This window comes from Callospermophilus lateralis, chromosome 18 (assembly GCF_048772815.1).
Source record: "Callospermophilus lateralis isolate mCalLat2 chromosome 18, mCalLat2.hap1, whole genome shotgun sequence".
Taxonomy (NCBI): domain Eukaryota; kingdom Metazoa; phylum Chordata; class Mammalia; order Rodentia; family Sciuridae; genus Callospermophilus; species Callospermophilus lateralis.
The window spans coordinates 2735803-2754400 of record NC_135322.1 but is presented as its reverse complement, the minus strand read 5'-3'; the positions used below and the strand labels follow the sequence as shown (position 1 = coordinate 2754400).

The 18598-nt window shown below is 58.5% G+C and overlaps 1 protein-coding gene across 1 annotated transcript; it reads right to left on the bottom strand.

Moving 5' to 3' along the window:
* Positions 1-4738: 4738 nt before the first annotated feature.
* LOC143638194 (leukocyte immunoglobulin-like receptor subfamily B member 3) lies at positions 4739-9141 on the bottom strand. Its single transcript, XM_077105881.1, has 9 exons — positions 9029-9141; positions 8590-8892; positions 8142-8438; positions 7573-7875; positions 7225-7275; positions 6909-6959; positions 6228-6335; positions 6015-6061; positions 4739-4885 (listed from the first exon to the last, which is right to left on the bottom strand). Exons 1-9 carry the CDS (start codon positions 9120-9122, stop codon positions 4739-4741), a joined length of 1401 nt encoding a protein of 466 aa, XP_076961996.1. The 5' UTR covers positions 9123-9141.
* Positions 9142-18598: the final 9457 nt, after the last annotated feature.

Below are 18598 nucleotides of genomic sequence, written 5' to 3'. Positions count from 1 at the left end.
CCTCTGCAGGTGGGCGCAGAGCAGCAGACCCTGAGCCCCTGGCTGTGAGCCAGCTGGAGCTCGTGTGGGGGACAGAGGGACGCAGGGGCCAGGGAAGGACCTGGGGCTCCTGGTCTAGTGTGGGCCTCTCTGCTGAGCAGGTCCTGTGGGAGCTCTTCTTTCTTGTTCTCAGGCAGCAGCACCCCCTCCCCTCTCCCTGGAGACCGTCCTCTGTGGGTGTCCTGCCTCCTCTGTGTCCTGTACCCCCCTCTGAAGTCCCTTCTTGGTCCTGGGGCTCTGTCCTAAGCTACTGGGCAGGGCTGTGACTAGTGGCCTGAGTTCTGGTGAAGCTGCTCTTCCCCTATTTCAGCTGTGGCCTGGGGTCCCCTCCCTGTGAGAGCAGAGGGGTCAGCTCATGGCAGAATTCACTGTCATTCCTTAACAAGGTCACCTTCTGACTCAGTCTGAGTGTTTGGTCTGGGATTTGCCTGTATTTAAATATTCCTTTCAGTTTTTCAACCTGGTAGTGTCAGAAGGGCCTGGTGTGACTGTCCCTTATCCCATCCCACCGCCTATGAGAAATTGGGTGTCAGTGACCAGCCTTCATTTTCGTCCCCTCCCTCCCTCCCCCCTCCCCTCCCCTCCCTCCCCACCCTCCCCTCCCTCCCCTCCCTCCCCTCCCTCCCCACCCCCACCTCCTCTCCCTCCCTCCCTCCCTTCCCTCCCTCCCTCCCCTCCCCTCCCCCCCTGTTGCCCTCCCTCCCCTCCCCTCCCTCCCTCCCCTCCTTCCCCTCCCTCCCTCCCTCCCCTCCCCTCCCCCCCTGCTGCCCTCCCTCCTCCCCCCCTCCCCTCCCTCTCCACCCTCCTCTCCTCTCCTCCCTGTCCTCACTCCTCTGCTGTTCCCTGGTCTCCCCTGGGCTAACTGGGGCCCTGTTTCCTGCACCCCCTGGGGCAGAGTGGCCTTGTCATCTCCCCTCTTCCAGCCACTGGGCTCCTCCCCTGGACCTGCAGGACTCAGTGACCCCCCCAGGGGATTCCGACTGTCCCCAGGGAGGATGTGGCCAGAACAGACCCCAGGCTGACACAGCAGCACCATCAGGTGAGCCTCACCTTGGACTCTCTCCCCTCCCACCTTAGTGTGGAGACCCACAGAGGCTCCTGGGCAGGGGCCTGGGCCTGGATGCCCGCTGCCTGGGTCTGAGGCCCCAGGGCTCCTGTCCCCTGAGCTGTGTGCCAACCTTGACCTCAAGGCACCATCCCAGAGCCAGCTGGCCTGTCCCAAGCGTGTGTGGCAGAGGCTCATCCTGCGGTGTTGGTCCAGGTACATCCACAGGGGGACCACGGGGTCCCTGAGGCCCAGGTTCCTGTGGGTCTCCTGCAAGTGGTGACGATGGACGGTTGAGAGCAGATGGCGTCCTCTTGTTTAGGTAAAGGGTGAGATGAGGTCTGTCCTTTTGGACACACCTGGAACCCGGGGAAGGCCTCCTGGAGGGGAGCTGGGAAGAGCTGCCTCAGAGCAAGAGCAGGCCCAGGGGACCTGGGGCTCCATGGAGCAAGGACGCTGTCCCTGTCCCCCAGGTCCCTCAGGCCTGTGCAGTCTCAAAGTCCAGGTGGAAGGTGGCAGGTGGCCTCGACCCACACAAGAGCAACCAGATGTCGCCCCAAAGATTGTCGTGAGTGACATCTACCTGTGGACGGCGACTTTCCCCTGGGGGTGGACCTGTCCAGTTCCTTGTTTTAAACTCCATCAGAACTGTGGGGGCGGTCACTGAGCCCGCTGGAGTCGGCAGCAGTGTTCCCGCCCACCCTGCCCATGACCACATGGACCCTGGTTCCATGACTCTGCAGTCTGTAGGGACGGCCATCGCCCTGCGTTCTAGGGACACCCAGTCTTCCTGTGACCCATGTGCTGGTCTCTCTGCCAAAGCCACTGCCTGAGGGTCTGTGGCCTCTCCTGGAGGACCCCACGCAGCAGAGAAGGAGCAGGTGCTCACCCTGCCCAGGACCGCAGCGGGCTGTCACACAGGGTCACCCAGGTGCCAGCCTGGCGGGTGTGTGAGGCACTCAGTGGCACAGCAGGGTTCCAGCAGGGAGGTGACAGCAGGGCCAGCGCTGTCCCTGCTGATGGTGCTGGGGATGCTTTAGTCCAGTGCCCGTCTGTGGTGTCGAGTGCACAGGTAGTGGGTGGAGTCATGTAGGGTGGCCTGTCCCCATGGCTGCAGTGACATGGGGGGTCCGTGCTGCACCTCCACAGCTGGCTTCCTTGGTCTGGATGACCCTTTCTCAGGACGGGATCCTGTCAACCTGGGGAGACAGTGAGCCTCACAGTGACCATGAGCAGGACGCCACCTGGTCACGTCTGCTCTCTGCTCTAGTGGCAGCCACAGAGGGTCCAGGGCCTGTGGCTGGGTTGGAGCCCCTCACTTCATGGGCCACACGCTGCTCTAAAGGCCACCCTTAGTGTGCCTCTGACTTCAGGGTGGGCCGATGTGACTGTACAGAGGACACAGAGGGGACATACTATGGGGCAAAGGGAGTCCAGGGACATTTGAGGATCCTACAGTGCCGGCTGGACAGAGCAGGAGGGGGTGCTGTCCCACTGCCCAGCAGGGCAGCCGGAGCCGACAACAATGTCCCCAGACTCAGCACAGGGGGCAGATCGTGAGGGTGTACAGAGCAGGGGAGGGTCTGCCCCAGGTGACCCCACACCTGATTCATCACTCTCAGGGTGAGCCTGCCTGGACCCTCCCAGTGTCCCCCAGAGAGCTGGACTCATCGTGTGTCGGTTACAAAATGTCAAAGAGCCCTGTGTCACCCCGTGGCTGAGGGGCCTGAGGAGCAGGCAGGCTGCATCTCCAGCACTGAACCTGGGAGGGAGCAGCCAGGAGGGGCAGGTCCGGCTGCCCCTGATTTCCACCCAGTGACAGTGGCCGTCCTCTGGCCCCTAGAGCTGAGTGAACACCAGCACACAGGCCAGAGCCTCCTGCGTGTCTGCAGCCAGCCAGGGTGTGGGGACCTGGTGCAGCCCAGGAGCAGCTCCCAGAGGGGACGTGGAACACAGCCCCTGCTCTTCCCAATGACCTGCGTCCTGTGTGTCTTTTCCTGACATGTGGACAGCTGCCCTCCTGGACAAGGGTGCAGGACCTGCATGAAAGGCGTGAAGCCCTTCTCCTGGGGCAAGTGGCTGTGGTTCATGCTATACTGCTCCACCCTGTCCATGGGACCCTGTGCTGCTCCTGGACATCTCCTGCAGGGTAGGGTCCCCTGTGTGTCCAGCAGCAGCTGCCATCTAAGGTCCCAGCTGAGGTCCACGCTGAGGTCCAGGCTGAGGTCCTTCTGTCCTCTCCCTGCTGCAACATGTCAGGTGGGTCCTGGCTGCAGCCTGGCCCTGGGCGCCCTGAGCCGCTGGAAGGCTGCTGCTCCGTGTTCCCTGCGTGTTGTGGTGCCCTTGGCCCCTGTTGTAAGGGACCTGCAGTCACTGGGCTTTGAAGGGCCAATTTTGTACATTTATGTTGTTTAGGTATTTCCCCAAATTATCATTGTTTGATATGGTTCTTATTTCCTTCTTTCTGCCTTTCTCAAAGACTCCCTGGCTCTGTTGGGTGGTGCCAACTTAATTCATTGATTTCCCATCCTCCTTTTCTTTCTGTAACTGGGTGCCCATCAGGTGTGCAGTGTGGTGAGTTGGTCAGGACATGCCCAGGAGACCCCTGGTTGGGTGACCACCTCCCCTTCTCCCCCGTTCCCCATCCTGTCCTCCACCTCACGGGGCTCCCTTGCTCTAGGGTGTGTGTGTGTATGTGTGGGGGGGTGTCTAGGTGTAGGTTTGTGTGGTAACAGGAACTGAACCCAGGTGCTTCACCACTGAGCCACGTCCCCAGCACTTTTCAGTTTTTATTCAGACACAGGGTCCTGCTAAGTTTCTAGGGCCTCACTAAGTGGTGGAGGCTGACTCTCAACTGCGATCTTCCTGGGCCTCTGGAATCACAGATGCGTGCACCTCCCTTAGTCATTTTTGATGTGATTTTCCCCCCTTTTCCCCTCTACCTTCCTAATTTGAGTGAGAACGTGCACTTGTTATTCTGAGTCTTTTATCACTTAATGGGATGCTCTTCCCATCCATCCACTTTCCTGCAAACGGCATGATGTCATGTTGATATGGTGAGTAACCTGCCCTGTACAGACTCCATAGTGTTCTGTTCCATTCATCTGTAGATGGACACCCAGGGTTGCTCCATAACTTTGCTCATGTGCAAAGTGCTTGCCCACATGCTGCACGTGGCCATGTGTCTGCAGACTTTTGTGTTCTGTGGGGTGGGGCAGTGGGAGGGTGAGGAGTTGCACACTGAATCCCCGTGGCTGAGCTCACCTATACTCTCAGGGACAGAGCGTGAGAACCAGGGCACTGTCCTGTCCTTAAGTTTTATTGAAAGTTTTTTTGATCTATAGGTGCTTTGTTTTCTTGCCCATCATGACTTTGACAGTTTTCCCTTCACACATTGGCACATTTGGCTTGTGATTTTTTCCTCTTGCCCTTTGGTTATTTAGAGAATGAAGTGTCTAAACGTGGCACAGGGACTGGTACCAGTTACTGTGACTGGGAATCAGGTGACTTCCAGCAGGTCTCAGATGCTCCTGGCCCTGCATGTCAGGCCCTAGGCTGGCCGTGACTCCCAGCTGTGTGTCCATGGGCTGTCTAGTGCCTGCTGGGGTCCCCATGTCCCTGTCTTGCAGGGTGGGGTCTCAGTGGTGTCCTGGGCTAGTGGAAGGCCAGGGTGGTGTAGACGCTGGGCTCAGTGGGAGGCTCCAATCCATTGGAGGAAGGAGGACTGGCTGTGTCCTGTCTGAGCTTGAGGTCCTTCAGCTGGGCGTAGGTCACAACTTGGGAGGATTCAGATGCAGCCACCTGGAGTGAGGACAGAGTGGTGACAAGTGAGGCTGGTGGCTGGGGAGCCTGGGGCCTGGAGGGGACAGGACCCACCTGGCATTCCTGCAGGCTGTCCTCTCCCGCTGATGAGTTCTTCATGACCAGGAGTGGCCCTGACTCAGGTGACAAAGGTGACATTCCTCCTCGCCCCTGTCTAGAGTGTGACACCTCAGCATAGGTGACACCCCAGGGGTCTTCATCTGCAGGGCTCTGTGGAGGGGACAGAGGCAGGCGATTCCTGAGTCCACTCTGGCTGTGCCCCTCACCTCCCACAGGGAGCTGGAGGGACCTGCAGCCAGCAGTCAGCTCTCCATGCCCAGCAGAACTTCCAGGGGCTTCTCAGGCTCTGCCAGAGCAAGGGACCTGCAGGACTGAGCCCTGCCCACCTCTGTCCTGCCACCTGTCACACCTGCTCCTCATGCATCACCTGTAGCCTCCTGGACTCGTGCTGCTGGACAGGTCAGCCTGTGCCCACTGGCCTCCCACTGCTGCTCCCTTGGCAGGACCATCTTCCTGAGATGCTCTCAGGCCTGTCCCTGTGGTGAGGGCTCTGTCCAGGTCCTCCCCAGGGAACCCTCCTTGAATATCCAGTTAACCCTCCTGCTCCTGCCCATGGCCCTCCGTCCCACCTGGCTCTGTCCTGCGTTCAGAGCCGTCGCCCTGCCTGGTCTCCCCACTGCTGTCTGCCCCTGCCCCGTCTGTCTGTCCTGGCTCTGTCCTGCGTTCAGAGCCGTCGCCCTGCCTGGTCTCCCCACGCCTGTCTGCCTTGCCCCGTCTGTCTGTCCTGGGGCTGTCCTGTGTCTGAGCACCAGACTGTGTTTGCTGCTGCTGTCCCCAAGCCCCCAGTAGAGCCTTGCCAACAGCAAACCCCCAGGAGTTGGCCATCTGTGTGGCTGGGAGGGGGCCAGTGCAGGGCAGGGCTGTGGCCAGGTCCACCTCCTACCCAGGAGCAGGGGCAGTGAGCTCAGCAGGGGGAGGAGGCAGAGGAGAGAGGCCAGCGCCCAGGCCTCAGGGCAGGAGGCCGACCAGAGCCCATCAGCACAATCAGCTGGGAGGAGAGAGGAGGGCAGTGGGCAGAGAGAGGAGGGCGGAGGTGAGGACTGGTCACCTGGTGGCCTTGGGTGGCCTCTGGGGAGGTGACAGCAGTGCTGAGCCCTGTGTGACGAGAAGAAGGCAGACCTGTGAGGCCCACAGGGGCTCTTGCTGGGTCTCCTGGGTGGTCCTGCTGGTCAGGTGACAACCAGGCTTCCCATCCTGTGTGCCCTGAGCACAACTGGCTAATTCCCCTGGGACGCCACCACGTCTCCCCCTCCCCACTCACCTGCCTTCCTGCATTGTCCCCGACACTGGTGTCCCAGGAGGAGCAAGAGGAGCAGCAGGAGGAGGGGAACCGAGACCCCCACCAGAATCTTCAGACTCCTTCCCAGTCCTGGGCACGGGTGTGAACGGGGAGCCACGCTGCTTACCTGAGCACCTACTGTGTGCCAGCCCTGCTGGTCTTTCCACCTGTCACCTCCAGCCCTGTCACTCAGGCATCATGGCACTGCCACCCACCCCCAGGCACAGATGAGGAAACTGAGGCTCAGGGGGGTCCCCTGCCCAGTCACCCAGCAGGAAGCAGCAGAGCGGGGCCTGAACTGGGGGAGTCTGACTCCCAGTCTCCTTCTCTCCACCAGAGCTCAGCCCTGAGCTGGAGGGAAAGACCTGACACCCGATGGCCCTGAGCCCTCCCCTGCTCAGTGTCACTGTCACTGCACACAGGGGACAGGGCCCTGCAGATTCAGGTCCTGGAGGCTTCCCTGGAGGCCCCTCTCCCAGCAGGGCACAGCCAAGGTCAGCCTGAGAGGCACTTGAAGGTCAGGGCCAGGCCTCTCCTCTGCCCTGGGAGAAACTGAGGCCCAGAGGGGAGGGGCTGGTCCCCGTCAGCATCTCCAGAGGGGGCTGCTCCCCCTCAGCTCAGCCCCTGCCCTGGACCCACCTCCCACCAGAGCCCCTCACTCACCACTCTGGGGTCCTGGGTCCCTGGGGGAGAGGGGCTGGTCCTCAGGGCCTCCTGGGGTGGGTGGGAGGTGAGGGCTGGGCTGCCTGCCCCCACTTCAGCTGGCTGCTCCTCCCCAGGCTGGGCCCAGAGTCACCTCTGCCTGGACCTCACCCTCATGCCTCCCAGCCCTGAGCCCCGGGGCCTGAGATCCCTGACCACTCTCTGCAGTGCCCTGGACACAGCTTAGCTGAGTTTGTAACTGGACTTTGTAGCTCAGAGTGACTGTTGGTTGCCCAAGATGCAGGTCACTGTCTGCACAGAGGCCCCTGAGACTCACCAGCTGTTGACCTGGGTCCTGAGGGTGGTGAGCTGGGTCCCCCAGAGGGTCCTGGGAATGAGGAGAACAGGAGGGTGAGGGGTGCAGGCTGCCCCTGGGGACTGTCTCTGCCCATCCTCCTACCTGCCTGGCCTCCCCAGGACCCCCCTGTGCCCACTTGCACCTTCCTGATTCCATTGGTGGGTGGGTGCACAGGCTGGAGGACCCCGTTGGCCCCTCCTCTCTGAGGGTGAGTCCCACTGGGCGACCCTCCCTAGGGCCCCTCCCTCCCATCCCACCCAGAGCTGTCCTGGGCAGTACCCTGAGTGACCCTTGGAGCTCACAGAGGATGGGGTCAGGGTCACTCACCTGAGACCTCCAGGTCCAGGGGGGCACTGGGCCGTGACAGCAGGTAGGGGGATGAGCTGTGAGAGCCATAGCACCTGTAGGTCCCCCCGAGGGCTGAGGTCACAGCTCTCATGGAGAACTCTGCCTGGTACCATGGGGCTCGGTACTCTGCTCTCAGACGCAGGGGGGGATCAGCTGCCCCCTCCTTGCACAGGAGGAAAGTGTCCATCTTGATCTGTGACTGACACAGCAGGGTCACGTTCTCCCCTGAGGACACTGTGGGACCAGGCTGCACTGAGAGGGAGGGTGTGACAGGGAGCTGTCCTAGAGAGAGGAAGGAGGGTGAGGGTGGCCCCAGCCTGTTCTGAGCTGAGACCTCCCCAGGGCCTCTCTCTGAGGACCCTGTGCTCTCTGTCTGTCTCATTGTCTCTGATCCTTCCTGTCCCTGTGTCCCCTGTCTCTGTCCTCTCCTCCCCTCCCTGTCTCTCTCCCTCCTGAGACCCCACCTCACCCTGGCCATCACCTCCTGGGGCTCCCCAACAGGACTGTGCAGGGTCTGGGTCCCTGACTGCACCCTCTGGGCTCCTCACCTGAGACCAGGATGTCCAGGGGGTCACTGGGGGCTGACCACTCAGAGGAGAGGCTGTGTCCACCGTAGCACCTGTACCGACCCCCGTGGGAGCTGCTCACAGGGCCCAGCAGGAAGTCAGCCTGAGAGAGCCCAGCCTGGGGCTGCCGGGCAGGGCGCTGGGGGAGGTCCTGTGCCCCCTCCTTGGACAGAGTGAATCTGTCATAGGTGACGTCTGAGTGACACTGGAGGGTCAGGGTCTCTCCAGGGGCCAGGACAGGGCCCTGCTGGGTCCGGAGGGAGGGCTTCCTGGACACCCCTGGAGGAAGAGGAGCCTGGGCTGAGGGCTGGATCCTGCCAACCCCTGCCTCCCCCTGTCCTGCCCACAGGTCACCCTGTCTCACCTGGGGTCTCTGCCTACAATGTCACAGCCTCAGGAAATGATTGAGGGAAAAATAGGATTTCCTCACCTGAGACCAGGAGCTCTAGTGGGTCACTGGGTCCTGACCACACCTGGGGTTTGCTCCTGTAATAGCCATAGCATGTGAATGTCCACCTGTGGGTGGGGTTAACAGGCCCCACTGGGAACTGGGCCTGGACCTGCCCACTGGGGTGTCGCTGTGAGTCCAGGGTCCAGGTGAGGTGGTGTCCTCCTTCCTTGGTGAGAACAAACCTGTCATATCCCTGCCCAGAGCCACACTGGAGGGTCACGTTCCCTCCTGAGGTCACCACAGGGCTGGACAGGGCTGAGAGCCTGGGTTTGCTGTAGGATCCTGGGAGAGAAGGAGGCAGGTGTTCATGGCTCCCTCCTCCCACACCACCCCAGCTGGGCTGTGAGAGGGACCCCTGGGAGCAGACCCCCTCCCTGAGGGCAGAGCCTGGGGCTGGGACCCCTGAGTGTCCTCTCACCTGTCACCACCAGCTCCAGGGGGTCACTGGGCTCTGACCACCCAGCAGGGCTGAGATAGAGGCATTGATATCTCCCTGCATGGTGCTCAGTCATGGACGGGATGGGGAACTTGGCCTTTTTCTCTGGGTCCAGCCAAGCACCTTTGCATGTGGACCTCAAGCTTCTTTCTTTAATGAGACAGTACTTCTGGGCCATCTGTGTCCCCTGACAAGAGATGGTCACTGCCCTCCCCTGGTAGATGACAGGGCCTGGGTCAGCCCAGAGGGTGGGCTTGGGGAGGGTCCCTGCAAGGAAATCAGATGCTGGATGGTGGCACATCACTGACCCAGGTCCCAGAGCCCGACCTTGTCACCACCCTCGGCCCAGGCTGCTCTCTTCTCTCCCGAGACCCCAGGGGCTGAGCCTGGGCAGGACGTGGGAGGCTAGCAGGGCACTCACCTGAAGACCCCCGGGGGCTCTGTTGCAGACTCAGCCCTGGAAGAGAGGTCCCCGTGAGGAGCTGGCATCTCAGTGTTGGGAGGACTATTGTTCCTTGTGGTCACAGCAGCCATTTGGTGCCATATGAGACTGAGACCTGAGAGTTCCCTGTGAACTGGCACCTGGGACCCTCTCCACCAGCCTGTGTCCCTCCCTCCACCAACACTGACCGAGGCACAGGAGGACAGGCAGGGTGGACCTCATGCTGCCTGCTCTGAAGACTCCAGCGTCCAGAGAGGAGAGTGCAGGCCCTGCAGGTCAGACAGCACGGAAGTGGTAAGCAGGGGCTGCTGCTGGCCCCCGGTCCCCAGAGCTGTGCTCCCACCGGATGGGGACGGCCCCTCCCTGACCTGTCTCTGGTACCCCCAGGGCAGGGCTCAGGGGGATTCCACCCTTGGAGACATCTCAGCCGGAGCTGAGGTCCCCCTGACCCTGAGGCCCTTCCATACTGACCTGAATGCTGCCCAGCCAGGCCAGGCCCCAGGCCACACTTGAGTCAACCACCCCTGTGTGAGGGAGATGTGCGCTTCCCCAGGGAACGTGGGCTGAGACGCGTGGGCATGGGAGGACACAGCGTGGGGGACGTCGCTGGGGCATGTAGCTGCAGAGGGTGGCCAGGGGAGGATCCAGGAGGGCCTCTGCTCCTCACCACCTCCCAGAAGACCACGTCATCTTGCCATGGAGGTGGACACTGTCACCCCCTGGAGCCTCCTGCAGGAGACCTAGGTCATGGGCAAGGAGACGGTGTCTGGCCCAGCACCATGACCTGGGATGGCCAGTCTCCCTGCCTTGCTGGACAGGCTGCAGCCACAGAAGGCTTCAGAGTCTTCTCTTGGCCTCAGGGGGCCAAGGAGCTGAATTACCTCCAGGTAGTGAGTCCTCCCTAATTTTAGTCCACGTGGCCAACGTGTTCACAGGGAGCCCTGTGGGAGGGCGCGGATGTGGAATACTGAAGGCCAGGAACTGGGGCACTCCTGTAACCCCAGCAGCTCGGAGGCTGAGGCAGGAGGATGACACCTTCAAAGCCACCCTCCAGCAACTCAGCAAGGCCCTGAGCTGGCTAGTGATTCCTTGTCTCTAGGTAAGACACAAAGGAGGGCTGGGGTGTGCTCAGTGTTCAACCACCCCTGGGTGCAATGCCTGGTACCAAACAAGAAGAGGAAAGTTTACTGAAGAATTTGAGGATTGTCTGAGTTTACGCCTCAGACTTCCAGAGCCCTCAGTAGGTTTAGAGAGAGCCGCAGGATAATGAGGAGCAGGCCAGATGGGTGGTGCCCAGGGGAACACGCCCCGCCCTGTCTGCACCTCTCAGTGGAGGCTGGAGTAGCTGGCTCTCTGCTAAGGGACCCTGGACGTCTCTTTACCCTGGAGTTACACCCCAGGCTGCTTATTTTCAATTTGGAGACAGGTCTTGCTACAGTGCCAGGCTGGCCTTGAACTTGTGGTCCTCCTGCCTCAGCCTCCTAGTCTCTGGGACAAGGCACCTGCTGGGACCCCCAGGTGTCAAGGTCGTCCTATAAGTATTCACTCTGCTGTTGTCTCCTCAGAGGCCCCCAATGGTTCCTGGAGGAGACAGAGAATCCCGGAATCCTCCCAGGGCTGGATCCAGGTCCTTCTTGGGCAGCTCTGTGTGGTCACAGTGGGGGCAGCGGCAGGACTAGGGTGGCAGCTGAGGTAAGGGCCAAGCTGCAGGTCTCACCTCCTGTCCATCATGGGGTCCTCCCTGGGCTCTGGGTCTTAGAGCAGATCTGTGGGGTGCAAAATGCAGAGAGGCCTTGGTGTGTTCTCCTGGTCCTCCCATCAAGACCAGAATAAGGCAGGGTATTGGTGAGGTCACTCAGCCCTCTCCCCATTAGATCCAGCAACTACCCCACCAATGCCAGGCCACCTCCACCTCCCCAGGGTCCCCTCTAATGCCCCATCCTACCACATCACCTCTCGGCCATCTCCTGAAGGTCAGCAGCCCTGGGCCTGAGGAGCAGTAGGGTGGGCAGCCAGTTAAGGAATGGGCAGGGGTCCTGGTGTCCACCATGGTCCTCAACCCCCACAGGTCAGCCTGGGGAAGTGGACCTCACCTCTGCACCATTCACCCCATTAGCTCTATGACCCCGTCCTGGCCCCTTTGGACCTGGGTTTGATGGGACACCAGTGACAGTTAGCACAGAGGACAGTGCCAGGGAGACCAGCTACCCCATGTCCACTGAGGGAGACAGCTTGGTGGCCATCCTGGAGGACCTGGTGCGTCTGTCATCAGCACACCCCTGAGCACCTGTGCTGGTGGCTGTGTGAGGGGACCACAGTGGCCTGCAGCGTGTGCTGGCTCCTGAGTCCCCAGCCCTCAACCCCCCCAGCCACTCTCTCTATTCCAAGATGCACCCCCAGCTCCAGGAGCAGTGGATACATCTGTGCAACCAGGGAGCCAGGAAGGGACGTGGACGTCTAGCCCAGGTCCATCCCACACTCCAAGTGCTCTTTGCTGCTGCCCTGGGAAGAGGCGGAGATTCTGGCCAGAGCAGGAAGGTCGTCCATCTCCTCTGGCTGAGCAGTTCCCTGGGAAAGCACTTGTGTTGGCCAAACCACAACCTGGGCCTGGGAGGATCCTCGTGTGTCCCTAGATCATGTGGCCCAGAAGGAATCCTTGTGGGACAACCACACAGAGATGAACCATCCCCATGTGGACTCCCCCTGCAGGGCTCTGCCTGTCCCTAGTGTTGGCCATGGCAGGTCACCCTGAGCTCCTCAGTGCATGACCTCAGCTTCCCAGGGCTCCCTCCTCCAGCCTGGGCTCTGGAGGACCAATGTCTTCAGGAGGGACTTTCCACCATGTGCTCTGCTGCCTTCCCCTCCAGGGCACAGCAGGGACAGGAGGTTGGTGAATTGGGGCCACATTGGGGCCAGGATGCAGGAGCTGAGCCATGAGCAGGATGTGGTCACAGGACCTTCACACCCTGCAACGTTTCTGCCTCATCCTATACAACAAAGTGACAAGATTCCTCTCACCCCAAAAAGGGGCCGGGGGTGGGCAGCTGTCAGGTGAGACCTGGGTGCAGCACAGGCCCCTCCAAGGGCCCGCTAGGCCCCTCACAGAGCCCCCTGTGGACACTGCAAGCCCACTGTGGCCATGAGCACCCCCACACACATTCATCACATCTCCCCACCTTTCCTGGGTCTATGCAACTTGTCCTGGGCACAGTCCCAGCACATGAACATGGAGTCAGTACTCACACAGGATCGTGTAGAAGTAACGTGAATCCTCTACTCCTTACTTGTGTGCTCTGCATCAACAATTCCCGTTAGTAGAGGCTGGATGACCTGGGCCTGCCCCACATCCACCGTGTCCTGGGAGTCATTTTCACCTTCCATCACGTTCCCCAGACACCTGGAGCCCGCCCCTGGTGCCCCTTGGTTCAGCTCTGGTCACTCTGTCCTTCTTGACCTTAGTGGGCTTCAGTCCTTTCATCTCTTCCCCCACCTGGGGCTGACCTCAGCCCTGCACAACGACTTGGGTATGCCAGTGCTCTACCTGAGCCACATCCCAGCCCTGTGACTTCTCTCTAAGTTCCCAGGGTGGCCTCAAACCTGGGATCCTCCTGCCTCACCCTCTAGAGCCACTGGGATTACAGGGGTGACTCATTAAATATTAAACTAATTCACTACTTTCTGTTGATCCATCTTTCCTTTAACTTGCATAAAATGACTAAAATATATTATGTTGAATGATGATATTTCTGAGATTTGATGCTGATTTGCTATGTCTTTTATGGTATTTCTTAGTTAACTGAAGACACCCATGATGTTGGGGTTCATCTCGACACAGTCATGCAGGCATGGGAGATGGTTTGCTCCAGTTGAAGCCCCCGCCCTCCCCTCCCCCCTCCTCCCTCTGCCTGTTCCCCTCCTCAACCCTCCTGCCTTTCTTCTGCTTATTTGTGGTGTTTTTAATTAGTGCTTTATGGATAGGCACAGTGTGGAATGCAGGTGGGATGTTCAGGTGTGAACCTGGGAAAATTTGACCCCTTTCACCCACAGTTCTTCCTTTCCCACCCCCTCTCCTCCCTCTCCCCTGGTTTCCCATCAGTTTTCATGGGATCCCCCACCCCTTCTTCTTCTTCTTCTTCTTTTCTCATTTTTGGGGGCCTAGTTTGTGCATAGAGAGGAAACACTGCCCCTTGGGGTGCAGGAGCCCAGCCCTGGGCAGTGGCAGCCTAAGCTGGCCTCCTGGGAGCAGGGGCAGGGCAGGAGCAGACTCCTGGGCTTCAAGGTGGTGGGGAGTGAGAGCAGGTCCTCTCTGCTGCGGAGGGGACAGTGCTGGGGACCTGCTGCTCCAAAGGGGGGGATTGGATAGAGGGGTGATGGCCTTTGTCCCTGTCACAATGAGAAGAGGCACCAGCAGTTTGCAACCTTGGGCAGTGGGATGCAGACCACAGGACAATTAGCTGTCTCTCTCCTGATAGCAGGGACAGTGCCCCCGGATCTGCCTCGGGGACTCTTCTGCCCAGGGAACCCCACCCCAGGACCTGGGCCTTGGACAGCTTAGATCAGGCTCTGGGCCTCTCTGCAAAGGAGCAGGTGTGGTGACCCGGGCAGTCAGTCCAGCCCAGAGACCAGCATCCTGAGCTCCTGGGCACAACAGGGACAACCAGCAGACACGGCACCGCCCCAGGGCACCAGCCCCATTCCCAGGGCTGACACGTGAGGACCCCTGGGGAAGGTCCACAGCAACCAGGGCCATGGCTCCTGAGCCCCAGCACCTCTGGGCGCATTCAAAGCCTCCAAGTGATGGACGTCTTGTAAAGGCCCGAATCCCAGGAGACCAACCAAGAGTCAATGAGAATTTTCTTCACCTTGGCATGGTTCACGACAAACAGCTCTAAAGTTAACTTGATGGATTTCCCATAAGAGATCCATACTTCAGCTCACCATGTCACAGTATTTGAAGTAGGTACGCATGAATGGATACGTAAAATGGATATTTGCAAACTGGTATCAGAATCTGATAGATGGAATGGCAGAAAACATAAATGATAGTTTAATGACAATGAAATATGGAGTCTGATATGCACATATTGCAACACTCTAAATTCCACATGCGACATATTGTTTCAATAGGAGTTTTCTGTGCTCCAGGCACAGTGACATGTGCTTAGAGTCCCAGCCACACTGGAGGCTGAGGAAGGAGGAAGCCTCAGCCCAGGAATCCCAGGGCAGCCTGGGCAACACAGCAAAGGCCCCACTTCAACAATATCATCTCATAACAGCGTTGGACAGGATTCAGCCTCCACTGCTGAAGCCACTAGGAGGGTCAGAGAAGAACTTCATCATGGGACAAACTGCGTCGTGGACACCATTTGTCATATCACTACATCAGATGGTTGGTTCGAGGTCTTTGGGGATGACATCTGACCCATGAGGAGGGTCCTCCCTATTTCTGAGAAATGCCTTTGGGATTCTGATAGCCACGGCCGCGAGTGTGCAGAGACTCTGGCGTGTCAACGGTCCATGAACAAGGGCTGTCTTTCCGTCTAGCGGCTCCTCCCTCCGTTGCTCTCACCAAGTTGTACAGTGCACAGTGTGCACACCGCCCACCTTCTGGACCACGTGGGTCCCTGCTGGGTCTCGCCAAGGTGATCTGAGGTGGAGGGCTCCCTGAGGTGGTTCTGGGCGGTTCATTGTCAGGGTTTAGAGACCCTTGTCCTTGACAGCAGCTCCCCTCATGGGGAGGAGGGGCCTCCCATTGTGGTTTGATGTGGATTTTGGTAAAAATGAGGGATGTTGAGCATCTTTCCTCTGGGTTTATTAGGCACTTGTGTATTTTCTTTGGAGAAAGGACATTTTTAAGTCCTTTGCTGCCTCTTTGTAGTAGGAGGTTACTGGGGATTGAACCCAGGGGCACTTAACCTCTGAGCCACATCCTCAGGCTTTTATTTCCTATTTTGAGACAGAGTCTCACCAAGTTGCTTAGGGCCTTGCTAAGTTTCTGAGGCTGGCCTTGGAGTTGTGATCCTCCTGCCTCAGCCTCCTGAGCTGCTGGGATTACAGACATGCCCCAGTGCACCCGGCTCTGTTCCTTTGCCATGTTTGCATTGGGATTCTCTTTGTTTCTTTGCTTTTTTAGTTTGAGTTTTGTGAGTTATCCATGTATTTGGGGGATTGATCCCTCATTGATTATATGATTTGCAAATATTTTCTCCTGTTCTGTGGGAGTCTTCCTTACTCTAGTGGTACTCTTTGTTTGTGGGGAGGGTACTGGGGATTGTACCCAGAGGTGCTCTACCACTGAGCTATGTCCTCAGGCCCCTTTCTAAATTGAGAGGCAGGACCTCACAAATGTGCTCAGCTGGCCTCCAACTGTGATCCTCCAGCTCAGCTCTCCACGGAGCTGGGATCACAGGGGTGTTGCCACTGTGCCCGGTGACGATGTTGTCTCCTCTGCACAAAGTCTGAAAGTTTTCATGAAACCCAATTTGTCTATTTCTTTCCTGCTGTTGCCTGGGCCTGCAGGGATTTGCACAGGCCACTGTCCAACCCAGAGCTGTGGCTTTGCTGTCTGTGCGTCTGGAGGTTGGTCGCCCATCCAGGACCCACAGCACTTCTCACACTCCCTCCCGTGTCAGAGACGGTCCAGGCCCCAGTGGACCCTCAGTGCAGGCCAAGCACGGCCTCCAGGAAGGGCTGAGAGCCATGCTGTCCCTGGCTGGTCCACCCACTCACTGCACAACTGGGAGCAAATGTCACCAATGAAATGAACTGAGGATCCCTGCCCTGCACACGCCATGGAATGAAAAGTAGTAGCTTTTGTGAGTGTCCACAGCACTGTCCTGCGCAGATCTCTCCATGACCTCGTCATCACTCTTCTTTAACGTGTGAGTGAGTGTGTGTGAGTGTGTGTTTGTGTGAGTGTGTGTCTGTGTGTGTGTGAGTGTGTGAGTGAGTGTGTGTGAGTGTGTGAGTGTCTGTGTGTGTGTGTGACAGCAGGTGCTCAGCTATGGTATGAACCTCATGGAGGTAAGCTTGTTTCTATTTTCATAAAGAAACAACTAAGAAAAATTACTCGAATTATTTATGAATATTTTATGAATATTTTAATTCCATATTATTTGTGGCGAGATAAACGTGAAACACTTCCATCCCTAGGATTCTACTGACCAGTCCTTGACCTCCACAGAGTCTCCTGGGTATTGTAATTGCAAAGGGCCAACCAAGACCCAGGAGGGAACATCTGGTCACTCAGATTCCTAGGACATTGTCTGAGGGGTCAGAAGAATCACATTTCTTCCTCTCTCTCTCCCTTCCTCTCCATCCCTCTCTCTCTCTCTCTCCCTCCCTCCCTCCCTCTCTCTGTATCCCTCCCTCCCTCCCCCGTCCCTCCCTCTCTCTCTCCCTCTCTCTCCCTCCCTCCCTCTCAATCTCCCTCCCTGTCTCTATCCCTCACTCTTTCTTTCCCCCTCCCTCTCTCTTGCTCTCCCTCTCCCTTCCCTCTGTCTATCTCCTCCACCCTCCCTCTCCCCCTCCCTCCCTCTCTCTCCCTCCCCCTTCCCACTCTCTCCCTCTCTCTCCCTCTCCCCCTCCCTCTCTCTCACTCTCTCCCTCTCCCCCTCCCTCTCTCTGTCTCCCTCTCTCTCTCCCTCCATCTCTCTCTCCCTCTCCCCCTCCCTCTCTCTCTCTCCCTCTCTCTCTCTCTCTGTCTCTCCCCCTCCCTCTCTCTCTCTCTGTCTCTCCCCCTCCCTCTCTCTCCCTCTCCCTCTCTCCTCCTCCCTCTCTGTCTCTGTTTTTAAGGTGGCTGTTGAAGTCACCTTTTGCATCACTGTGACAAGAACAATTAGAGGAGGAGACGTCTATTTGGCTCACAGTGTCCCAGGCCTCAGTTCCCAGTGGCCAACCCACTGCTCTGGGCCCCAGAGGAGGAGGGCATCATGGCAGAAGGGCCTGGGGCAGGAAAGCAGCTCAGGACCCAGCAACAAAGCAGCAGACACAGCGTCTGCCCCCCAGGGACCAGACAGAAACCCCCAGGACAGCCCCAGGGACCCCTCCTCCAGCTGCGCCAACCTGCCCACAGTTATTGCCCAGTCACCAATCAGGGCATTAAGCCTGGGGTCAAGTCACCAGGTGCCACAGGACTCCTCCCCTGATCATGTCGCCTCTGAAAGCTCTTGCATTGTGTCCTACGTGAGCTTCTGGGGACAAGTCACATCTAAACCATCACAAGTGCTGAAATTCTAGACTTCAGTCTTAAGAACAGTCTGCGTATGCTCATTCTGGAGACTAAGAGGTGTGACAGGCCGACCACCAAGAAGGAGGCTGGGGCCTGGGACAGGGGAAGAGAGGTTCTTGATCCTGGGCTGCGACCAAGAATAACCCGGGAAAATATAAGCGTCAAACAGACTTAGAACATTCTTTTATATCTGCTTTTTGAAATGATTCCTGCTAAGTGTGAATGTGGTCCATCAGAGAAATAAGCCTGGGAGGTTAGGACACAGGGACCTATGGCCTTGGGTTCTAAGGACTCCAACTCTGAGGTTTTCTTGTAGGGTTCCTACATTTGCTAGGGAAAGGGAGAATTCACGTTTGGGTGAATTTTCACACTTGAATTCATACCCATAGAAATAGAGCCCCAAAAGCAGCCTCAGAAAAACCATGAGGAGTGTGAGAAGGTAGAGGGAGAGTGAGTGAGTGAAGGGGAAGGGAGAGGAGGAGGGGAGAGGAGGGTGATCACAAGGGGATGCACCATCCTGCAGGGGGAGGAGGAGGGGAGGGGGAGGGAAGGGGGAGGGGAGTTAAGGGGAGGAGGAGGACGGGGGAGGAGGGAAGGAGGAGGGACAGACAATAAGGGGAAGGAGGCAATGGAGGAGGGAGGGGAGGGGAGGGAGGAGGAGGAAAAGGAGGAGAGGGAGGAGGAAGAGAAGAGAAGGAGGGAAGGAGGGGAAGAAGAAAGGAGGAGAAGGAAGAAGGAGGGCACTAGAGAGAGGGAGAAGGTGGAGAGGAGGAGGAGGAGGAGGGGAGGAAGAGAGGGAGGAGGAGGAGGAGGAGGAGGAGGACAGGGCTGTGGGAAGCAGAGCGCCCTCAGGAGCACTTGGAGGGGGGTTGTCTATAGA